General features: G+C 41.0%; 1 protein-coding gene across 1 annotated transcript; it reads left to right on the top strand.

Annotated features, from left to right (window-relative positions):
- Positions 1 to 24972, top strand: kctd12b (potassium channel tetramerisation domain containing 12b). Its single transcript, XM_061725072.1, has 2 exons — positions 1 to 1520; positions 21603 to 24972. The coding sequence occupies exons 1-2, from the start codon at positions 677 to 679 to the stop codon at positions 22163 to 22165; spliced, it is 1407 nt and encodes a 468-aa protein (XP_061581056.1). The 5' UTR covers positions 1 to 676; the 3' UTR covers positions 22166 to 24972.
- Positions 24973 to 24991: the final 19 nt, after the last annotated feature.

The following is a 24991-nucleotide window of genomic DNA, read 5'->3' as shown; positions in this document are numbered from 1 at the left end:
GTCTGGCACCAGGCTGGAGTAAAAGGGGCTGGAAACTGGTGACAAAGCTCTCTCAAATCAGCAACCTTCAGGCTATGGAGAAAGCGGAGATATTTCTGTTCATCTTCCTCGTGTCTCACTACATCTTCAAGATCGTCGTCAGCTCGTGGCTCGTCAGCAACGAGCAACCCGTTCCTCTCACCAACTATGGATTGCCTAATTGAAGTTGGGACACCTGATCCTGTTTGCAACATGGCAGCCGATCAACATTAGAGGAAGACAAAGTCGCTTCGAGCTGTTTTTGTGCAACCTGCTCTGTTTCATGTCCAGAGAATTTGATGCAACTGCAATTTGATACATCCAACCCGTGCGTAAAAGGACGTGGCCACAGCGGTCCGTTCACAGGTGCCTGAAACAATCTGCGCTATGCTTTAACAGTTTCCGGGGAAACGCTATAGATAGAGTAGAGGGTGTGTTTGTAGCTGCATGCATGTTTTTTTTTTGTGTTTTTTTTTTATGCGCACAGTCCAATTGCGCAGCGCAGCTTTCAGCCGCTCTACTGATCCAGTCGATTCCCTGCAGGACGTGAAAGTCTGACACGCAACAGGCCACATCACCCTGAAGTCTTGCAGTTCCTTGAGAGCAGACACTTTAAAAAAAGCTTCAACCAAGTGCAGCAGTGCCACAGGGTTGAACCATGGCTTTGCCAGATAGTGGTATATCTCGGGAGGAAGCCCCATTCCCAGAGATCATAGAGCTCAATGTTGGTGGACAGGTCTACATCACCCGCTACTCCACCCTCACAAGTGTGCCGGACTCTCTGCTGTGGGAGATGTTCAGTCGAAAGTCAGCCAAAGGACTGGCCAGGGACACCAAAGGGCGTTTCTTTGTTGACCGGGATGGTTTCCTGTTCCGGTACATCCTGGACTACATGCGGGACCAGCAGCTGGTTCTCCCAGACCACTTCCCTGAGCGTGGACGTCTCCAGAGGGAGGCTGAGTTCTTCAACCTGCCAGAGCTTGTCAAGATGCTGACACCCAAAATCAGCAAGCAGAACTCCCTCGGCGACGAGGGGTGTCAGAGCGACCCGGAGGACTCGTCTCCTGGGATTGACACGGCGCGTAACCTGGGGTCCCTCGGGGCCGCTGCCGCTGCCTGTGCGAGCCTGGTGCCAGGGGGGATGGATGGCAAACGCTCAGGGTTCATCACGATTGGCTATCGGGGCTCGTACACCTTGGGCCGCGACAGCCACACCGATGCCAAATTCCGGCGGGTGGCACGGATCATGGTGTGTGGGAAGACCTCCCTGGCCAAGGAGGTGTTTGGAGAAACGCTGAACGAGAGCCGTGATCCCGACCGCCCCCCTGAGCGCTACACGTCCCGCTACTATCTCAAGTTCACCTTCCTGGAGCAGGCCTTTGACAAGCTGGCAGATGCTGGCTTTCACATGGTGGCCTGCAACTCCACAGGAACCTGCGCCTTTGCCCATGAGCAGACAGACGACAAGATCTGGACCAGCTACACTGAATATGTTTTCTACCGTGAGTGAGACTATTGGCTTTGTTCCCCCGGTCCCCTTATCCCGTCTCCAAGAGACCCTCATCCCCTCCTCCTCCAGCCTCCAGCCATCCTGTCTGTCCCTCTCTGATGGCTTCTGGTCCGGTAGATGTACCATAGATGTCGTGCCCTTCCATCTCTATTTGCAGCCTCCAGCTTTCCTCCTATGAACAATTCCCGGTCGCTGGTCTGACTCTTCATACCTTCTCTGCAGGTTTCATCTGCAGCTTTTCCCCCAACCCCACATCCACCCCCACATCCTCAGGTCCCGCTTTTTGCTCTCTCTTAAGTCTCTGCTCCATAGTTGTAGTCGCCATTACTCAACCACAGCAACCCTGAACCTTTCCTTGCCGAGATTCATATCTTGTATGTACTATTCTCCTTTTGTACGCTATATATATCTCTATATATTGCATATGCCTTGATGAAGCACAATATTGTACCCAGGAACTAACTTTGTTAAATAAGCGCCCAAGTGTGTCTGTATGACTATGAAACTAGTCATAAAGGCATAAGGGAAAGGGCTGAAAGAGTTGCAGTGATGTACAGTGCTATATTTTCTCTGCTTCTTCAAGCAGATGGGACCCTCTCCTGCTCCTCTGAACTAAATTACCAAATAATTGGACATCTTATCAGCCTTGAAGGACTTAAGGAGCCCCCAACACAAGATAGAAATGTAATCTAATTTCCTCCACTTTAAAAAAAATGAAATGTCTACATGCACCATGTGGCTTGGCAGTCTGTCACAGATGATCTGGTCAGCTGCTGTTTGGAAGGAACAAGTGTTCATTCAGCCACAGAGAGCAAAAAAAAGAAGAAGAAATGTAATCAGCTTTTTATTTTGAAAGGGAAAAGGGGTGCAGAGCTTGAGTGTTGGGCTGGTTTTTCAGAAGGTCACTGATTTTGGGTGAAATAGGCAGAAGGCTTTAATGAAAAAGTTCTAATATCAACAGAACTCATACACAGAAATAATTTATAATAAAAAAAGGTGTGTGTGTTGATTGTGTGATGGTTTAATCAGTATTTTAAAACACTGAGGACAAAATAGTTTTTATTTTGGGGGGGATTGGGGTCATTGTGCTTCTCTGACAGTGCTCTGTTATGTTATAGGGGTAGGCTTACACCACAACTTCCTGATGTTTGCAAAAGTAAGAAATCTAGTCACCGTAATGGATAATGCGTTGAGTATGATCTATTGTGTTATTCTTAATACAAAGGTTCAGTATTAATTAAAGCTGCTGCATATTTGAATACAGGACTCACTCACTGTAAGTGAACAGCCACATGAGCTGGTAGGATTACGCCATAGCCAGGCAAAGCCAATTGTTTTCTCACCACTGTAGCAAGGGCACTGGGAGGTCAGTTTGCACGAGTGAGTCAGATGCAACCTCAGGACGGATCGGCACATCATATACCTCAGACTAAAACACAAGGTGAAGACGTCTAAACCCAGCAGAAAATGCAAATACAGTTAGGACGCTGTCCAAAATGTAGATGCTGCAGCATGATTAGGAACTGGCTGCCAAAGGAATAGTGAATTTGGCCCGAGAAACGCTGTGCACAGTGGGGGTGAGGGATTCCAACCGAGTTACAAGTCTTGAGGTTGTTGTTTCATGTCTGACAGTGACAATAATTGTCCAGAAGTCGCATTGTGGTGTTTCAGTGTGATGAAGTCCTGTTGACATCTGAGTCAATATGTTAAACTTGCTGCAGTGTGTCACTGCAGGTGTAGATGACTGGATTCAACAGTGTTCAGCAAAAAGCAAAGTTATTTGTCAAATAAAAGATGATTTCCTTCTATCCTGGGTGTATTTTCCATTCATAACTAAATGGGTTTTCGCTTTTAAATGACAATGAGCACAAACTGAGGAAACTGTCGCATGCCCTCGTGCACCTGCAGGAGCATTTTTATATTTTACACAGACAGTGCAGCTTAATCACAAGTTAACGTAATCAGAGCGTTCTCCTTTGAAGGGAAGGTCCTTGGTAGTGGACTACTTCTTATTAAATGTTCAGCATTCCTCCCTGAGGCACCACCTCCCTCGTCCTTTCATCTCATTTTTGACTTTCTTTTTTCCACATTTCTCCCTCTTTGTCTTCTTCAGCCCGGTCGTGTTTCAAACATTTGACCAGAATACAGAGCCAAGATAGAAAACGAGGACATGCATAGATAACAAGCCCCATTAAAGCGTATTCCAAAACCCCTATTTTGTTGCCAATAATTGACCCAATTTCATTGCATAATTTAAATTGCGAAGAAGATTGGATCCAAATTTGAGGGAGGGCTGTTAAACTACTATAGTGTTTAAGACTTCCAGCAGCGGAACAATTTGCCCATTTCAACAGGATTAGAGTCTTTTTTTCTTTTTTTTTGGCCTGTTCTCAATATATTACAGTATTTTAACTGAGCACACTCACAGACATCAAAGCGGTTACAAATTACACCTGGAAAAACAAGTGGGGTTACGTCTATGTATGTGAGGCAATCAAATGTTATTTTATAAACCCGGAGTCATATTTTTTTTTAACTAAAAGATTATCAAATGCATATTATTTCAGTATAATACCTCTAAACCTCATCTCAGGGTGGCCTAGATAAAAGCATTGCTAATGAGCTCCACAAAATTGTGAAACATTTATGTGGCTCACTTCCAACATAACAGATAAAATGTATTTTCAAGCACACAAGTCCTCAGAGACCAGGACAATGCAGTGCCTGCAGTGTCCAAACACAGTCACAGAGCAGCATTCCTACGCCACTGTCGTCCGGCTCGCTACGGTAACACTGGAGCGCCAAGACCGGCCATTAGCACATGCACGGGGAGACATGCCACATGCATAGAATTCCTCGGGTCGGTGTCCTAAACCCCTGTCCAGATTTTTTCAGGTGTGTGACAAGTGTTGACACTCAGACACTGAACAGCAGCAGCAGCAGCAGAGTAAAAGGCCACACTGTGATGAAATACTGCTTTTTTAAAATATACATATAAATATTTAAATATTTGCTGTGAAACTTGTGGCTAAAAAGTGTAGCATTCCTGCTCATGTGCCATTAAGGAAGCAGGTTGAAGCTGTGTAACCATAGTCGTATGCCTGTTGTATCCACAGTGTTACAATAAAGATATTTTATCATGAAAAATTTGCTTCTCTGTCTTTTGATAAATCAAAATAATAGATCAAAGCTTTCAATAAATTATTTAACTGTTTCGTATTGATAAAAATCAAAATAGCTTTCCTGTTGTGTGCCCCCCCCCTTCAGGCAGTGTTTTGACCCATGTTGTGTTTCCTGCAGCCCTGTTGTCTCTGTGGGCAGCTTCACATGACAACATGGCTTGGTCTGAGGCCCTTTCTCTCTCAGACTGATCCCTGTCTCTCTCTTAGCCAGCAGGGACATTACTTCCTGTGTTTGGAAAAAAAGAAAGAAAGAAAGAAAAAGGAAAGGGGGGATGGAACAAGAAGGATGTTTGTATGTCGAAGGAAAAGTGGATTAGAAAATGTGGGAGGGCGAAGGAGAATGTTTTGTGCTGAGACAAGAAGACACTTGGAAAGCAATTAGCTGACAAAGATTCATCTGATCTTCCTTCTTCAAGAACTCCAGCGCCGGGAGTCCTTGTATTTGTTAATGTTCAGGATTTTAACTGATAAGGTCTTCGTGAGGCTGCGCCGTCACATCAGCGCTCAGAGATCCAGATACACGCCTGCTCTACAGAGGCGATGAAACCACTGTGTTAGACCAACAATTACACGTAAAACACATCAGATTTTCTAATTACCACACAGTAATTACATTAGCGTTAAACTGAACAGCGACATGTGAGTTCCTTTGTTAAATTGTTTTATTTATCGTCTTAAAAATACCAGTCCTCCAACAAAGATTGATGCATCTTTCATTGCAGATTCAAATCTTTTAATTGTTCTTTTTTTCCACAATCCTTAATACATTTTTGACGACAGACTACGCCTTCATGGCGGACACTGCCGTGATCATTTCTGGAAATATTGTCTCTGAACAGCACAGGGCTGCTCTTCGTTTTCCTTTAAAACTCCCTGAAAGTGTCCTTGTCCATTTATATTGGGTGATGTGCTTGGCCAGGTCCTCGCGTTTCCCTCTTTAGCAGATCTTTTTAAATTCTAGCTGAGATGTTTATAATATCTTCACTGTGAAATAGTCAATCTTCTGCCACACCTTTGGAGACACACTGAATATGAGCTAATATTTTAATATATTCTGCATTTCTATTCACAGTTCTGTTCATCTATAAATGACATCTCGACCACATGTTTTGTTTTTTCCTGCACCCTTACACCATCACACTCCCACCTCCATGCTTCGCAGCAGGGATCTTGAATCAACAGCTGTGTCCTTGGCCATGTTCATTTCAAACATACAGAACTCCATCAAAGGGAAAACTTGTAGTTTTGGTCTTATCTGAGTAAAAAAAAGATTTTAAATATTTATTGAGAGTCTCATGGTTTCGAGCATGAAAGCAATAAAACAGCGTTTTTGTCACTCGTATGTCAGCGTCCATAGATATTCACGTTATGTTGAGGCTTTAACACTTTCTGACTTTTTACAAGCTTCAGAAAGCCACTAGAGCTGTGATTTGTGTGAATCATTCAACTACACCTGGTTATTCCCGGTTATCCCTTCAACAATGTTACCTTCTGAAGTCCAGTTTCTACTTTTTTTAATATACCGTAATTTTTCATTTTTCATCTCAATAAGTAGTTTTTGGTTCCCTTGGAAACTATTTTGTGGTATTGAGGTTGTACTTTTTCTTTGTTGATGCTTTTGAAAAGACTCAAAAAATCTTGCTGTTATTGAAGGGTGAAAAAGCTTTGCATCATTTCCAGAGGTGGACAGAGTACTCGACCCCAGTACTTGAGTAAGAGTACAAATACTACTGGTCAAAATTTACTCCGTTACAAGTAAAAGTAGCTCAGTCAAAATATTACTCGAGTAAGAGTAGAAAAGTACTTGCTTTTAAAGGTACTTAAGTATCCAAAAGTAAATGCTTTTAAATTTACTTTAAGTAAAAGTAAGAGTAAGAGTAAATTTCTTATTTTCCACATCAGTAAATTACTATATTTTTTCTAAATTAATTGTTGCGGCTCTGTCTTGACAAACGCAGGCTACTTTGGCGATATCGTTTTGAGGAGGCTTGACGTATTTCCGCTTTACGTACATCCCAGTGGAGAGCGTGCACTGTGATAGGTCTCCTCCTTTGACAAAAACAGCTTGTGTCCAATAGGATTTTAGGGAAGAAGAAAAAAGAGCAGACCTGAAAGTAACAAGTACTTTTCAGCCTTCCTAGAAATTTACTCGAGTAAAAGTAAAAATATTTGTCTTGGAAATGTATTCAAGTAAGAGTAATAAGTACCAAAGAAATCTAATACTCAAGTAAAGTACAAATCCTCTGGATATGTACTTAAGTACAGTACTCAAGTAAATTTACTTCGTTACTGTCCACCACTGATCATTTGATATTAAAGTCTTGAATCACAGGGGTGTACTCACTTCTTTTGTTAAATATAAACACATGTTCTCAGTGTGGTTGAGATTAAAATCCACCGGTACTTTCATAAAATCTGCAGAAAAGGGAAAACTGATGCTAAAACAATAAGAAAACATCCTTTTCTGTCTCATCTGTGGGTAAATCATGAATTGTACCTCAAAACTGATGGATGTCTGTGCTTAGGTGGATTTTTGCAGGACAGGTCGGAGGGTTATTTGGGCGGCTGTTTCAGATGGGTCAGCGCTGGGCCTGGCAGCAGCAGTGAACCAGGTCCACTCCCTGTTTCACAAACATGCTGAGCCTGCAGCTGGCGTCCCTGAACCTGATCTGTCACAAATACAAAAAACACACGTGCACAAAAGGAGGGAGGTTGCTTGGAAAAGATGTACAGCACTGTCTTATTTTCAGTCTTTTCTGAGAACAATTAAAAAGGACTTGCAGGTAAACACAGTAGCTATCTCTATCATCTTCTCTCAACGGCAATTAAAAGCACCTGCTAATCTAGAAAACAATTGTTAATGTCAGGTTCCTGGGTGTCGCACTTGCGGGCTGGAAATATTTAGAGAATAAATGGAAAGAGCACATTGTATACCTCTGTCTTCTCCGTCAGTATGTAACACGTGTGTGTTTGCTCATTGGCACGCTGATGTAAGCGTATGTGAACTCCAGCTTTTCTATGCAACAATGACAGTCTGTCCACGCTGCTGCATGAGCTCCCGTACTGAGAGTGCAGTAGCACGGCCCTGAGGGGTCTTTATTTTATTGTGTGTTTGGATATTTATAGTGAGTCAGGCTTTGAGCCAGATGTGTACCATTACCACTGGACCGCTCTGTCGTTCAGCATGGGCACACATGCTCAGCTGACACAGCTCCACAGTTTACAGAGAGTAACTGTCACAAAAAACCCTTTGGCCTCTTAAAATTGAGAGGTAGTTGTCACCTCAGGGGGGCTTACACATACCGTAGGGTACAACACAGGTAAAAGACAAACAGTTTGTTCTATTACCAAAGTACATCAACATATTGTCCAATTTATTTCCTCACATTATTACCCCCCTTAACTGTCTTTTCTCTTTTAAGACCCCCCCCCCCTTCAAAAAAAACCAAAAAGAAAACCCTGAATAAGTTATAAAAGGAGCGCTTGAGGGATGCGTGAAAGCACTGAGCAAAAGTAGGATGGGAATGAGGCAGCCTGAATTTAATTACAGAAACTGAGTCAACGTGTCTGGGGCGAATTGGGAGATAAGGAAAAGTAGAAAAAAAATGCCATGGCTGGGAAGGACGACTCAAGTGAGAATGTTGTGCACGGAGGCTGAGAGAAGAAGAAAGAGCAATGTGAAGGACAGGAAAGGGGAGACAAAAGAACAGATATTTAAGATTGAGCAAGGAAGCGTTGAAGCTGAGGCAATAACCAACAGATTAAACAGTTGGAAGTCTGTTAAACTTCCCCTTGAAGACTCTGATGCAACTGGCATTTTAAAGATGGCACTTAATTCATTATAATTAGTAATAGCACCCCGATTCTGCCGGTATAATCTAAGGGCTCTCTGGGTACCAGCTCAAGAGCATGTTGGTCACATTCCTCTAGGACCACCAGAGGTCCAGGAGCCCTGAATAGTACTAAAGTCACAACCTAATACGATTCATCTCTGTAATACTTTATTACGCAACACCCTGGTGCAGTATGGCGACACAGAATTGAACTAAGATGCACTAAGAAACATCTTAAAAAAGTTAGAATGAACGATTTTTGCTTCTCTTCCTTTACAGTATAATAGTCCACATACTGAGAAAACTAGTTGCTGGCGTTCTGGGAGAGGAATGTTGTCCCATTCCTGTCTGATATAAGACTGAGGCAGCATGACCAAACTGAACCACATACTCCCACATTGTCTTGCTGAAAAATGCAAGGCCTTCTCTGAGAGAAAGATGTCTGTTTGGATGTATACTTTGTCGTAAAACCACTATTTACCTTTCAGCTTTGATGTTTAATTTCCAGATGTGTAATCTGCCCATTGGTCTGCCATACCAACAAAGATACATGTTCTTTGGTTGTTTCTTTTAACTGAATGGCGCTCACCAGTCAGACATTCCTTATCCTCGTTCATCTGGAGGACGCTGGGTTCATGGTTTCTAAAAAGAATTTCAAATTTCGATGCACCTAACCACAGGGGAGTTTTTGACTTTGTCTCGGTCCATTTTAAGTGAGATTTGGTCCAGAGCAGATGGTGAGCATTCCTCGATCAAAAGGCTTCTTCTTTGAGTGATAGTTTCCTGTGCCTTTCACGAATGCAGGCTAAAGCTTTGTGTTCACAGACAAATGTTCCCAGAAGCATTTCTAAGCTCATGCCGTAATGTTCACAACAGTTTTAGGAGCAACAAGAGCCTGAAGATAAACAATGCTGATTTTCTCCAGAGTCCTTAAAGCTTTTGATGGTACCATTTAGTGTAGATGATAACATATTCAATGCCTTTACAATTTTACTGAGAAGAATTTTTATTTTGAAAGTGTTTCACAACTCTTACAGTAGATGCTGGTAAACGTCTTCCACTTGTGCTTCAGAGGAGTTTGTCTGCTCCTTTTCTTCCCAGTCGCATCACTGACGCGTTTCTTTTTAATCTAATTAGCTGCAAGATGTTCTTCCAGGTGTTTCCTTTTGGTATTTATTTTTCCGACAATGGTAAAGTGAAGTGTGTGGTTTGAGTACATCAGAAGTACTGAAATCACAGAACATAACAATTAAAACTACCACAACGTTATCGTCAAAGATTGTGAAATCCTTGTATTATCGTCAGTGAGAAATGTCACGGCTCTGGGACCCATACTTGATGTGCAGGACATTTGCGTATTTGGACACTGGTCTCGATCAGGGATGGACAATCCTGGTCCTCAAGGGCCGGTGTCCTGCAATCTTTTAGATGTTTCCCAGTTTCAACACATCTGATTCAAATGAATGGTCATCATCAGTTTGTCATCAAGGCCTGTGCAAATCTGTTAATGACAGTCATTTGTATCAGGGAGTGATGAAGCAGGGAGACTTCTAAAACATGCAAAACACTGGACCTCGAGGACCAGGATAGCTCACCCCTGCTCTACATTCAATTTGGAAAACAGCAGGCAAAAAAGAAAAACCCAACCAAATCTTAGGATTAACATGTGTTTATTAAGATTGCACATGAATTTCAATCAGTCAGATGAGCCACAAAGAACCAGTGAATTGGGAATATGAAAACTGTTTTCAGTGTAGGACACTGACTTGGTGGAAATGTTGAGTTTCCGTAACAAATGGAAAGCACATCACACAAAATATCTTTGCAAAGTTAAACAGGACAGGGTACTAAGATAAAAACCATAATAGATGGCTACAAATCCAGATCAGATGGCAGAAAATAAAAGAAATCAATACAAGACACTGAATCTGCTTCGGTCTGACTTGGAGCAATATTGCAGATGTGGTTTCTATTCTCTAGCCTCTCTTTTGGTATCTTTGGGATCATTTGGACAGATGAAAGCCTACAACAAAATGTCCACCCTGGCTACAGTAAAACACGGTGCAGGTTTTGTCATGCTGTGAAGCCGCTTTATTACTTCTAGTACTGTGGACACTGAATGTATCAACAATGAATAAATAATGGAGACGATTTCAAAGGTAGTACACACCAAAATGTGTTTCTCAGTGGAGAAAAATTAAAATGAAGGAAGTCTTCGATCATTCAGCAGCACAAACAGACTGAGCCAAACACTAAGAGCACAAAAGGATAGTGAAAATGGAACTGACTTAATTTCGTAAACTAGCCTGAATACCAACCTAAATCCTCTTTAAAATGCTTTAGAGTGAGCAGGCGTTCACCATTGGTTAAAGGATTAATGCAGACTTCAAAGAGCCTGGAGGAGTGGCAGAAGCTACCGGCAGACTGGTGCCAGAAGCTTCTAGATAGGAGACCCGTTTGAATGCTGCTAATCTTGCCAGACGTTCTGCAACAAAATAATAATACTAATAATTTGTAATTCTTTTAAAAATTCCTCTGAGTTTCTGATTTCCTTGTTGTGGTTAGACATTTGAAACAAAATATTCTGATGGTACATTTAAGGGCACAGCGTGTTTTGTAGGTTTTATTTTTTGCTTTCCTATTCTGCACCGGTAAACCACCTTTTTATGCTCTTATAGGTGACTAAACTAAACCTTAAAATGTTTAAATCGATGACATTTTAGTTTCCAAAGTTTCTACCCAAACAGATATCGCAAGGTAGAAAATGAGGCCACTTTGACTCTTAATTACATGAAATCACTGAGACAGAATGGGGGGACATCTGTTAGTAAGCAGCTTCTCAGTCTCTGTCATCTTATGTATATCAGTGGGTTTATTGCCTGTCAGAGATGTTGTTGGGATGAGATTCACCTTAGCCATCTGGAGACTTGGCTTTTAATCTGTCCCTCTAATCATCTGTAATCTCAACAGCCAGGCTTGTCCTTGTTGCAACAGTTCAGGACGTGGGGAACCACGGCTGAAAGCGGGCAGAGGAGGAGAAGCAGGCGGCGGGGAGGCTGCAGGGACAGTTTAATGCCAGAATGGTTGCTTAGGCAGGCTGGTTATGGGCTGTTGGAAGCCAAGCAGCAGAAGGCGAAGACACAGAGTAGGCATGTGGTGCAGGTGAACAAGCAGGATACCTAAACTAGATGTTTATTTTTGCAAAAATAAAAAACATAAAAATATGACTTATTTATCATTGGCCTGCTCTCAAATTTATTTCAACCTCTTTTTCTTTTTTTTTTCTCAAACTTTCTTCCCCTTTTCTGGTTTTCATACTTGCCCACAGCCCTCCAATTTCCAACTGTTTACGATAGATATTTTCTCTCCATTATGGAGAATGACAGATTTATAATTGCTCAGAGACCTGTGAGTGCACTCCAGAGATTTTGATATGGGCAACTGTGCTTATTCGCCAGCATGTCAAGTTCGTCTGAGGAATAGATTATTGCAAGCTCTCATTATGCCCCAATATGTATTTGCAAGATGGAAAGACAATGAATGAGAAAACTGTAGGAGGTGACACTCACACTGTCATCAGGCACCACACAGATCATTTTGTAAAAACATTGCTGGGGATGTGAGCTGAATGTGTTGTGATTAGCTATAAAACCACGCTGCAAGTGCTGTAAACGCACAGGCTGAGATGCCTTTAAAAACAGCAGGAACTATATGTATAGGCTCATATGAAATGCTACATTCAGTCTGAGAGACATCACTATGCATATGGAGCTTCGGCTCCTGCACATCATTGTTGCGTTACCATGGAGATGACGATGTCCTCTTGTTTGCCAATCTCCCAATCCTAGGGCCACAACACCTGGCAGTAGCCGCTGAATTTTAAAAACTCCCCCCCAGGCTGACTGACCAGGTCATATTCAAGGTAACTGACGAGCTGTTCGTGTATTTATTATTGGACAGTTACACTGCGCTTTGGTAATTTCTTCAGGTATTCATGTCAAATGACTCTTGAAACGGTGTAACTGAGTATTACATGCTTTTTAAAGAGTGAAAGAAAATGCACACCACAGTCATACTGCAGCTGTTCCTGAGTAGCATTTAAAGTGTCACTAAGAAGAAATGTGCCAAAATAAAGGCAAAATAAATGAATGAATAATTCCAGACTTCCTCCTGCAGCTCGTCTCTCTGTCCGATAGTAGACCTCTACCACCAGATGAGAATGTGTACACACGCTTCATATGCTGTATACGCATAAACTGAATTAGCTACAGCCACAGCTTTGAGCCCTTGGCCACGTTAGCAGAAAGGTAAACAATTATCAACACTAAGACCACTGTTAATTTGCTGTCATGGTAAATCTGCCATCAAATCAACAACTAACACATTTAAATACCACAAGAAAATGAATCTCATAAGTTACTGCTCCAACAGAGCAGTCATCTCAAAATTAGTTATTTGAAGTAACTGTAGCTCTTTGACACTAAGCAGCCATCAGTTAAGTTATGCTTATTAATTCTTTTTTTTTTAAACATGTTTCTTTATTGGGTAATCCATGTAAATTATTTTACACAATAAACATTTCTTTTAAAGGGTTCGACAGAATACCCCGTTTTATATTTTACCATACACACACACACACACACAAAAAAATAAAATAAATAAAATATATTAAAAAAAAAATAATAATAAAAAAAATAAGGACACAAAACATAACAAACACCCCAAAACACACACACTGCAAAATACGTAATTATAAACAGGTCCCAAAGTAAGTACCGATTACCAATCAAACTCTGACTGAAGACAATAATAATAGGAAAAATAAAGTAATAAACTAAAATACAGGACACACAAAACAGCTGCAACAAAAAAATTAAAAAAATAAAATAAATTAAGAAAACAAATTAAGATAAATAAATAAAAATTAAAATAATAATAACCCTAAAAAAAATTTGACATGGTTAGCAATATCATACTTCCCTGTAATTAAGTTAAATCAGATTAAATTAATCTTCCAAGGATGCCAAAGAATTAACAAAAGAAAGAATAGGTTCCCAAATATAAGAAAACCTATCAGAGCAACCCCTAATACCGTATTTAATTTTCTCTAAATATAAAAATGACATCAGGTCTTTCAACCAAGAGTTGGGAGATGGAGGTTTTTGGTCCTTCCATTGAAGTAGAATACGTCTACGAGCTACAAGAGAGGAAAAAGCAATTATATTAATCTCCTTCATAGTAAAACTATTAAAATCTTCAGGTACACCAAAAATAGAAATTAAAGGGCTAGAATCCACCGGTTTATTAAGGGCTTTTGAGAGAGTATTATAGATGCTTATTAATTCTAGTCATTAGGGCAGCAGTCTAAGCAAAGAGGTCCACACCTTCTTCTCTCCATCCACCTTCTACAGCTTTTCCTTGGCGGTGCAAAGCCGTTCTCAGGCAAATCTCCAGCATGTTCAAGTGCTGTTTGGTTGGACATGACCACTTCGCCAGGAAGATGTCCAGGACACATCTTAACCAGATGCTCAAACTGAGTCAATTGGCTCCTCTTTATGTGGAGGAGCAGAGACTCTACTCATTTTGTCAGTCACTACTCACAGCTCGTGACTGTAGAGTTGTAACAAAAACTGTCCAGTAAAGGGAGAACCTTGCTTTTTGACTCAGCTCTCTCTTCACCACAATAAACCGGTAGAGAGTCTGATCTACTCCACTCTTAGTCCACCTGTACCGCCCCATGTCTAATTGAATTTCTTGTCCCATCCATGCTCATGTACCCAACATATTAATAAAGACTAATGCACATCTAATCAAGTGGAGTTGTGTCACTTTCATAGTGGTTACAGAGGTGGGTTTGGGCCTGGGGGACACAGGTTCAAGTCCCCAGGTTGGCAACAGAGGTGAACCACTGTGGGCTCTTAACCCTCTTGCATCTACCTGTATCTGCCTTACAAGAGCTGCCTTTCTGATGTATCAAGAAATAAGGTGTTGATTTGAAAAGCGAAGTTCTACAAAATGATATTAAGGAGTTTCACAGGGAATTTCTTCTATCTATACAGTGCCTTGCAAAAGTATTTGGCCCCCTTGAACTTTGTGACCTTTTGCCACATTTCAGGCTTCAAACATAAAGATATAAAACTGTAATTTTTTGTGAAGAATCAGCAACAAGTGGGACACAATAATGAAGTGGAACGAAATGTATTGGATATTTCAAACTTTTTTAACAAATAAAAAACTGAAAAATTGGGCGTGCAAAATTATTCATCCCCCTTAAGTTAATACTTTGTAGCGCCACCTTTTGCTGCGAATACAGCTGTAAGTTGCTTGGGCTATGTCTATCAGTTTTGCACATTGAGAGACTGAAATTTTTGCCCAGACGGCCAGGTCTTGGTAAATTTGCAGTGGTCTGATACTCCTTCCATTTCAATATTATCATTGCACAGTGCTCCTTGGGATGTTTAAAGCTTGGGAAATCTTTTTGTATTCAAATCCAGCTTTAAACTTTAAACTACTCAACAGTATCCGGGACCTGCCTGGTGTGTTCCTTGTTCTTCATGATGCTCTCTGTGCTTTAAACGGACCTCTGAGACGATCACAGTGCAGGTGCATTTATACGAAGACGTGATTACACACAGGTGGATTCCATTTATTAGTCATTTAGGTCAACATTGCATCATTCAGAGATCCTCACTGAACTTCTGGACAGAGTTTGCTGCACTGAAAGTAAAGGGGCTGAATCATTTTGCACACCCACTTTTTCAGTTTTTTAATGTTAAAAAAATTTGAAATATCCAATACATTTTGTTCCACTTCATGATTGTGTCCCACTTGTTGTTGATTCTTCACAAAAAATTGCAGTTTTATATCTTTATGTTTGAAGCCTGAAATGTGGCAAAAGGTCACAAAGTTCAAGGGGGCCAAATACTTTCGCAAGGCACTGTAGATGTGTGACCTCAGTCTTAACTGAAGCACCTCTGGTTTATTTTCCAGTGAATTAAAGCTGGCTTAAAAAAAAGAAGGACAAGTTAACTTGGCTGTGCTACCCTTTAGCCTACTTCATAGTCCCATTTACAGGTATTGCTTTCATATTTCACCAGTTGCTCTTGAGCCTCTGTCTCCATGCAGCTTGTTTTACCAGTCCCCTGCTGCAGGGCCTTGCGTCCTCAGTAGCGAGTAGTAATCTGCCAAGCTCTGCTCCTAGCACCTTTGCAGTGCATCCTTGGAGTAGCACCTGCCATGGGAGATGCACCGCTCACCTGCAGTTGCGTAATGCCAGAGTAGGAGTTAAACAGGTGGAAGAGAAATGAAAGAAAATGACCTGTGGGTTGTCCAAATGATTTTGAAGCTTGAGGTATTTTTACATATTAGTGCTTTGAATGTCTTCAGTGTTCTACATGAGTCTGAACAGGCACAAGGTAAACTGTTCTTGACACATACAACTATAATAGTGAAATATTCAAATTTGTTGTTCTTTTTTCCTTTGTTTTCTAAATCACAAAGTTGAAAGCAATTGTGACATATAAACATTTTCTGCAGTATTTTCAGCAGCTGAAAAAAGATTCATATATAAAAAAATAGGACATTATTCTACCTGAAAAGATGTGTGAATGGCATTTGTTCAGTTTTCATTTTTATTTTTTAGTTTGGAATAACCAGGAGGAACTGCAGAAAGTAACTTTTTTTTATATGACATCCAAAACTGAGCAAATTGAATGACTTACGTAGAAACATAGAGTACATAGAGCACAATAATCTATTAAATGTAATTAAAAAGACTGAGATGTATGTGGGGCCAATTTGTGGAGTTAGGCCATTAAACAGTGCCTCATTGAGTTTTAGATCAGGTGTAAAATGAATGCACTCTGTGACGTAATGGAGTGAGTTGATTAGGCAAGCAAAGGGCATTAACCATGTATTGTTGTAATTAAGTCTACTGCAAATCATCTGGTGGATACAATGCAGTTGGCCCAACCAAGTTGCATGTCCATTGTGAACTCTAAGAACACATTTCATGGTGTTCCTCTGGGTACTTTATTGGGGTACTCTATTGTTATGGGCTAGTCGGTCCCCAAAGAAACAAAGTAAGAATTAGGGCTGTGGTAAAGGTAGTAGGTTGGATTCAATCTGGTTGGAAATTGGACTCTGTCAAGGCTCCCCACTATGATTCAGTTTAGTGACAAAAAGAAAGGAAGGAAACCTTTTTTGACAGAATTTTGTTGTACAGCCAGTGGGTTGATATAGTCATTTTGGTGGCCCCGGGCAGTTATTATGGGTGATTTAAAGTCAGCACTCAGCTTCAAGCAGTAAAGCTAAAAACTAATAGCCAGGCCAGATATCTGGGATGGGTTTTGGACTCAGACATGATTTTTTAACAGCCACATTAAAACAGTAGTGAAGTCAGGTTATTATCACCTAAAGAACATGTCGAGGAGAGGATAAAAGGACTGACGTCTCAGCAGGACTTAGAAAAACTTGTCCATCATTTTATCTTCAGTGGACTGGACTACTGTAACGCTGTTCTCACAAGTCTCACAAAAGCATCTATCAAACAGCTGCAATTAGTTCAGACCGCTGCTGCCTGAGTCCTCACTAAAACCAAGAGAGTGGACCACAGAATTCCAGTTCTTAGATCTTTACGATGGCTTTCTGTCCGTCACAGAATAGATTTTAAAACCCTGTTGTGGGGTTATAAATCTCTGAATGGTCTAGAGCCAAAACACAGCTCTGATGTCCTGGTCCATTATTAACCAACCAGAGCCCTCAGGTCACCAGGGTTACTTTCTGTGCCTGGAGTTAGAACCAAACACGTTGAGGCATATCTCCCATAATGCACTGCAACCTTTATTACTTGCATCTCATTTGTTTTATTCTTTTTAACTTATGGCTTTAATTTCTGCTTTTCAACTCTTTTACTTTTTAATGTATTTTTAAGATATTTTTAAGTAAAGCACTATATATATATATATATATATATATATATATATATATATATATATATATATATATATATATATATATATATATATATATATACATATAATTGCAGGTAAAATTCACTTTGTTTTCGTTTCGTGCCTTGTCATGTTTTTGTCATGTTTGCAGCTTCATCTTTCTAATTAGGGCCCAAGCACTTACAGTGCGAAGGCCCTATTGTATCTGTAGGAATTCTCATTTTTATTTTCCTCATTTTTTTTTTCCTCGTTTCCTACAGATACAATAGGGCCTTCGCACTGTAGTGCTCGGGCCCTAAATATATATAACTATTACTCTGGTCCCAGAGTTGCATGGCTTTATCGAGCTGCAACTTTCGTTCTTACTGGAGCGGTTTGCACGCACGTTTCTGTCAGCAGCAGGGATGGGAATTAATGTCTCCAAATGTGAGACCATGGTTCTTAATCTTTCAGCTAGGAGTTAGGTGCTGGTTCAAATAGAGGGGTTAAAGTATCTTGGGATCTTGTTTAAGAGTTGAAGAGAAGGAGGTCTGGGCCTCTCTGCTTAGGCTGCCTCTACCAGAACTTATATAAATGGTTAATGGACATATGGGTGGAAGTTGATTACAATGCCTTTAACCAAGCTTGACATTGACCTATGTATCTGACAACGAGCTAAAATCTGTTCTGCCTCAGCACAGAAATGTACCGTCCCTGGATTGTCAATATTTGCTGAACTCGAGCTGTCATCTTAAAATGGCGAGAACAAGAATTAGATTCATTTCATCACATATATGCTTGTGGATTTCATTATACTCTTACAAAGACAATGTGAAACTAGCAACTGAGACCATCAAATGTAAACCACATTGCCTCTTTTTGCAATCATGTGAATCTCCTCCCTCAGGTGGCCAGATAAAATGCAGATTTAGGGAACCCCAACATTAGATTAGTTTTTTTTTAGACAGTTTTTATATCAATTAGAATTAAATTGCTAAACTATTGAAACATTTTCCAAAAGAACAGCAAATTCATTTTGATTTAATATAACGGTCTTCTTTAGTTTGTGTGAGAGCACTGTACTTGCTTGCTTCATGAGAGCAGTAGGGAGTACACAGGACTCATTTTCAAACAGAGAGGTACTAAACCTTGACAACAGTCACACATTAAATTTGATCACAGCAGTAATGATGGCAAAGAAGAGATGTGTCACACTAAACAGATGGGAGAAGCTGAAAGAAACCGAGGGAGAGAGGGAGGGGAATGGGTGTGTGAAAATACTTTAGCTTCTGCATATATCCCTGGAGAAGTGGCCCAGGGAAAAGAGTTGAGTGCACTTTGTAGATGTTCTCTTCCAAAAGGCTTAACAGTGGAGGGAAGCATGAAACCCATCCCCCCCAGTGGATTATTCCTGCAACACTGTTAAGCCCCCATACTCCCACGTTCAAGCAGCCCTCGAAACACATGTAGTCATATTGAGAGACACTGAATGCACCTAACATTGAGGCACACAAAGAGGAGCACATCTTTCATCCAACCCCTCCTTCCCCTGCACCTTCTTTTCCTTCTCTCCGTCTTAATCTGTCCCTGTTTCAAATACCATTATATGCCCAGAATGATAACACACACACCACTACCCACACACAACCACACCTACGTACCGAGTAGGCGCTCGCACGTTTATGCATGCATGATCTAGCACACATGGAAAACATTCACTTGCTCACACACAGTATCTTGAGCAACCCTGTCGTTTTGAGGTGTTTGGACCTCCAAGTCAGTGGGAGAGTTATCTGCGCCCCGTCTGTGTGGCACAACAAGCTTTTGGTGTTATATAAGACAGGTTGATGTATTGATGAAACCCAGCAGGGGATTGCAGGCCCTTATGTGTTTGTGTGGTTGGCTAATACATCTCTATCAGTGTTTGTTGCACATTGTACCGGCATGTATAAAAGCATGTGAGGGAGATTCTCTGCTCCGTATACCGAAACAGCATGTACTGTACTGCATGTGACTGCTTCACACAGAGTGGGAATGAAGTGATTTAACATTGTGTGACTGTGACTCACTGGATGGTGTACTTCTTGAACATTGCACATGCAGGAGTGTCACCGTCATTTACCTCTGAAGTCATGTGCATTTATTCATTTACAAATGTAGTTTGAAAGAGTGAAAGAGAAAAAATTCAGATGTGTTTTAATGTTCACATATCAAGTGTACAAAGCCAATAATTCTCCAAAATGGGTAACATTACTGAATTGTTTGAAAATACACAAGAATAGTACATAAATGAAGACTATTGACGGACTGTTTTTGCTATCATTAAAGGAGACCTATTATGAAAAACATGTCTTCTCTTGCTTTAACATATATAAAGTGGTCTCCCCTCAGCCTGCCAACTCAGTGAAGGAGGAAAGAAACCAAATTCTGCAGTGTCTGTACAGCCGCCCGGATGAGCCATCCAGTGTGATGTGGATCTACGAGCCGTTCAGATTCTGCTCCCGTCGTTACGTAACGACATTTTTTCGTAGCGGTGTATCGTGATGGCGTCTGTTCGAACTATACATGCGAATTGCTCTGTTGTTGGTTGTAAAAACCCACACTTTGTGCCCTCCCCTGCTACGTGTCATTCAGGCAGCCAATCAGCACAGTGCCTCATTATCATAGCATCCCCGCCCTCTCAGAATCCCTCATAGATAAGGAGGTTAGACACTGGGAAGCTGCAGAAATGGCTCAGAGGCTGAATTTTCTAATTTATTTAGCAAAAAAAATCAAAAGCTTGTTTTTAAGACATTCAAGGCCTGTTTAAAATAGGTATTAGATGCCATAATAGGTCTCCTTTAAGTTTGGATAAACGTGTGCACATGCACAGGTCTCTGTAATCAAGAGCTGGTATTGGTATAAAAGGGATTGCAGAAAAATACAAGATTTTAAACGCATCCTCTTTACGGCTGGTTTGTGCTCTGATCGGATGAACTGATCCGAGGCTGTGTACCATCGTGAAGGCAGTGAAAATCAAAGGGAAGCCACAGGCTGATTACTTGTTCACTGGTCTCTAAAAAAATGTTTTTCATAAAGAGAGAAGCAGCAATTACACGGGCTTTCAAAAAGCATCCTTTACAGAAGACACACAAGCGCCTCTGCAAAGTTACACAACACCAACCTCTGTTCTCAAACAGAGATAAAATGAAAAATCAACATACCACCAAAAATGGTTTGTCAAGCTTAGGTCAGGAGGTTTCACATCACTCGTTTAATCACATCACTCCCTTTAATATCATTTGCATACACGCAAAAGTGAGGGGGAATTGGAAAATTAAATGAAACAGTTGTTCAATCCTCTCATCTCTAATTTATTTTCCTCTCATGCTTTCCTTGCTAATTTCTGCTTCTGTTATGCTCAACACACTCTCGTGTCAGCATGTGTTTTCTTTTGTATTTTCTGAGACATAAACTGAAAAGTGAAGCTGAAAGATAATGTAGCTTTCTTTTTCTGCCAGCCACGAGTTACTCACAGATTCTAGGGCAAACAAGAGAATCGGGTGAAATGTGATCATATTTCTGCACAACTGCTTCTCACAACTGCTTATTTATGGGAGGCACTTCTTTGAGAAATATGTCTTCTTTCGAAATGATGAATGACAAAATAAAGGTGACCACAATGTGTAGAGAAGGAACATGCTCCAGAGCAGCTTTAGCTACCATGTGTAAACAGGAAGCAGGAGGAAATTATAAGTGTGTTTAAAAAGATTTAAAATAAGATTGCCTGGTTAACCGAAGGTAGCTAAAATAGTTTGGATCCAAATTCAAACAATGGAAGAAACAAAGATTGATTTCTTTTGAATCAGAGATCTGTTCAAATGGACTGAAGATGTGTATGCTTGTCTCTGAGGTCACAACCGCTTCACAAAGTCAACTGCAGGGGCTCTATGGACCTGGGGGGGAAGGTCCAGATGATTTGTGCACAAGTGACTTTGCTGAACAGAAATTTGGACAGTCGGCTTGCTGTTTGACCTTTAACAGTGATTTATGCCAAGCTAAACTCTTCAACCTCTCAGAATGAAAAACGCAGATTTTCATTCATCATAATAATTGTATTCATTTACATCATTATTTCTTTCTTCTGCAGGAAATCCATTATCAAGTTCCAGTGCAGTGACCTGCAGTGACCCAGCTCCCAGTGAAGCAATAACCGCCCAACCTGCTGTTGCTCCCTCTCAATCTGCCACGGTGGAACTCGGCAGCGCCGGCCGAACTCAAAGCCTTCCAGAAACCTCTTGCAGCCCCGCAGAGGATATTCAGAAACCACCCCCTTCGCCTCTAACGCTTCCTCCACCTCCTCTCAGCGTAGACATCGCAGACCTTCCTTTTCCATCACCCCCAATCCTTCCTCCACCTCCTCTGCCTTCAAAGCCTTCCTCTACCTCCAGCCCTCCTCCCCCACCAACGCCGCCCCCTGTCGAGAGCCCCCAGCGTCCTACCACCCTGAACTTAAAGACACTTCCACGGGCCGCTGCCAGGGAGAACGGTGGCCCTCCACCTGGACTGAATGAGGAAGAAGAGGAGAAGAAAATCTTGGAAGATGATTTAAAAAAATGCATTGATGACTTCAAAAAGATCCGCTTGCCCACAGCGTTTCCAGATCGCAAGAGGCACTGGCAAAGTGACTTACTGAAGAAGTACAATGCATAAACAGTTGCTGCAGCACATCTGTAAATAAACTTAAAAAGGACTTGCTGTGAGCATTAGACTGCTCTTGTTGTTAATTAAAACTGTGAAGTGTGAGCAAGTTGACTTAGACCTTTAATACCTTTTGCATGTCAGCAGAACAAGATAGTTTCGGCAAAGCTTTCAAGCTGAGCTTCTCTAGTAATTCCATAAACACAATAAAACATAATGGTCTTTTTCTATTATAGCAATTACTAGTAACACAATTTGTTCTATTCAGGTACCTCAAAGCGTTAAAATATATTTTGAATAATTTTCTTTGCAATGTGATTAAATACTCTCTCTCTGTACCATGTCCCCATATTAAGCAACTGAAAGATTTCAGCAAAGTGTAAAGCTTTATTCATTTGACCTTAATAATGCAAAATAAAGGAAAGAGATTACATTTTATGGTGCTAATCTAAACTATCTCACTTTATCAATATTAACTGCATGACTTCAAAGCCTTTCTAATGTCTCTAATACAGAAGCACTGAAGTTGTCCTCAATTTGTGATTATCTTCCAGCTAGCAAAGGATAAAAAAAATAATCTGAGAGAAAGTACAGCAAATCAGGAAGCAGAAAAAAAATCAGAGAGAGAATGAAGCATACCAGGAAGCAGAGAGGGTAATTACAGAAAAAGAGAATGTGGAATCATAATGGCAGTTAGGACTACATGGACCAATGAACAGTTTCATTTGTTCTTCTATCTGCTGCAAATGAGTCTTTTTGTGTGTGTCTTCATAGTGGGTAAATTGTGATAATCAAGTTTCCATTAAATGACAAATCTGCTGTTTATTAGTGGCAGTGACTCAGGTGGTAGAGCAGGCCCTCCAATGATCAAAGGATTGGGTCATCTGTCGTTGTGTCCTTGGGCAAGACACTTCACCTTCTTTGGCCCAATCCCAATACTCCCCCTACTTTCTTTCACTAGCCCTACTTTCTATCACTACCCCTAAAAAAGAAGGGACAGATTTTAGGGCACTTGAAATCTTCCCAGGGCCGTGTCCCAATACACCCACCTACTTTCAGCACCACCCCTAAAATCAGGAAGCTGAGAGCCAAAAGCTGTTTTAATTTCAGCTGTAGCGCTGTTAATATGCCACTTTATTAAGTTTTAATATTTTTTCAGGCGTAAAAGTAACCGTTAAGATCCCCAACCTGGGCTCAGTTTATCCAAATAACGCCTGTTAAGAAATTTGACCCGATGTTTTCGGAGATGAGAAGAGCCGCTGGTCCGGGGCGCAGCAGCAGCAGCAGCTCACGTACAGATCGCCCTGCACTATCGTCCAGGGGGAGAAACCTGCAGCTCTGTTGAGAATTACCGCTATCTGAAATAAATCATTTAGGAAGATAAATGTTGGTTTAATAGATGAAATCTAACAGTTGTAGCTACGCCTTTTAAGAAATCTGCTCCGAAAATTAAAAAATGTCTGCCTGCCGGCTCCGGAGCTGATTTATGGGTCCGTGTTAAACCGACGCAGAGCCTACGACGTAGGGTACAGTACGTAACCTACGCGGTAGGCTCTGCGTTAGTGTAACGCGGAACCATAAATCAGCCTTTATTCTGGACGAGGTTTGAAAAAGACTTCGCAACAATGGGCAAGCGAGTGATTATATACATTCACTGAGTCAATATTATGAAAGTAAAATATATATTTCTCGCTAGAAATGTAATCAAAATGCATTTTTATGCAGAAACTAACTCAAAATATTGATTTTATTCACTAAAAAATAAGAAATGTCCGCCAGGTCTTTTTTTTTTTATTCAGTCCGCAAATGACGACGAAAAGCATTCTGGGAAATGTTTCTGTCCCTAGATCAACTAGTGAGGATTGGAAATCCCTCGATCCGTAGGGACAAATTCATAGCCACTACACTACTTTTCTTCACTACGCCTAGGTGGAAAGAGGAATTGGGACACCACTACCCTCACGGGAACGCACACAATTTAGGGGTAGGGATGAAAAGTATAATGGCTGCCACGTTTTTTTTGTCAGTCTGCCCGAGGACAGCTGTGGCTACATGTCCATCATGTAAAGCAGATGTTTCAGTGCTGGTTTGGGATTGGCTTCATCTGCCTCTGCTGCCACCTCCTGCTGAGTTGATACTATCTTCACCACCTGCATCCGCCATTGGCATCAGCTCCGTCTTTTAAAAGGATTCAAACGTCATTCACGGGCAGCTGTCCTTCTTTTACGCAACAGTTCACACCCTTGCAATGAGCTTTTTGAATTCTGACAGCTTAGCTGAACCTTGTGATTGTTTCTGGGTTTTTGTGTCTTAATTTGTTCATATGAGGTGCACTTCCCAGTTTTGACTGCCTTAGTTTTGTTATGCTTTACTGTTTTGTAAATACAACATCTCAGCTCGAATTTGACATCTAAACATCTTTTTCATGCTGTGACCTGCAATCCTAGCCTAGCCTAGGTCGTAACATAAAGTGGGGGCTCGTCCCGGAAACAAATTCTTTCTATAGTAATTGTCATAAGATGTAGTGTCCAGTTTCCTGGTTTTTAGACTTAATCCTACTTGGAATCCACATTTATTCTAGTGCGCTTCATAGCTACTCCCTCTTTTTAACTCACGTGATCTGCTGCAGACCGTGGACAACTTTAATCTGAAGGTCCTGAGCCAGGTTTTTAAAATAGAGGCTCTTGTGGTGGAGGGAATTTACTTAAATAGTGTTTGGCTCCAAAAGTTAATGATTTTTACTCCCTTCGGCAGCTACAATAGTGGTACCTGAGGAGTTTAAAAAGTGTATACCTCATCGTATTGTGCTGTACCTTACAGAAACAGAAAGTAACCTCT

Source organism: Cololabis saira, chromosome 7 (assembly GCF_033807715.1).
Source record: "Cololabis saira isolate AMF1-May2022 chromosome 7, fColSai1.1, whole genome shotgun sequence".
In the NCBI taxonomy this organism is placed as follows: Eukaryota; Metazoa; Chordata; class Actinopteri; order Beloniformes; family Belonidae; genus Cololabis; species Cololabis saira.
The sequence above is the reverse complement of the archived record's forward strand: the minus strand, read 5'-3'. Positions and strand labels throughout refer to the sequence as shown.

What these genes read in the sequence shown, in the direction of transcription:
- kctd12b (XM_061725072.1), top strand. Translation starts at nt 677, where the DNA reads ATGGCTTTGCCAGATAGTGGTATATCTCGGGAGGAAGCCCCATTCCCA. An exon ending in CACTGAATATGTTTTCTACC is followed by an intron (nt 1,521 to 21,602) that starts GTGAGTGAGACT and finishes TTTCTTCTGCAG; the next exon opens with GAAATCCATTATCAAGTTCC.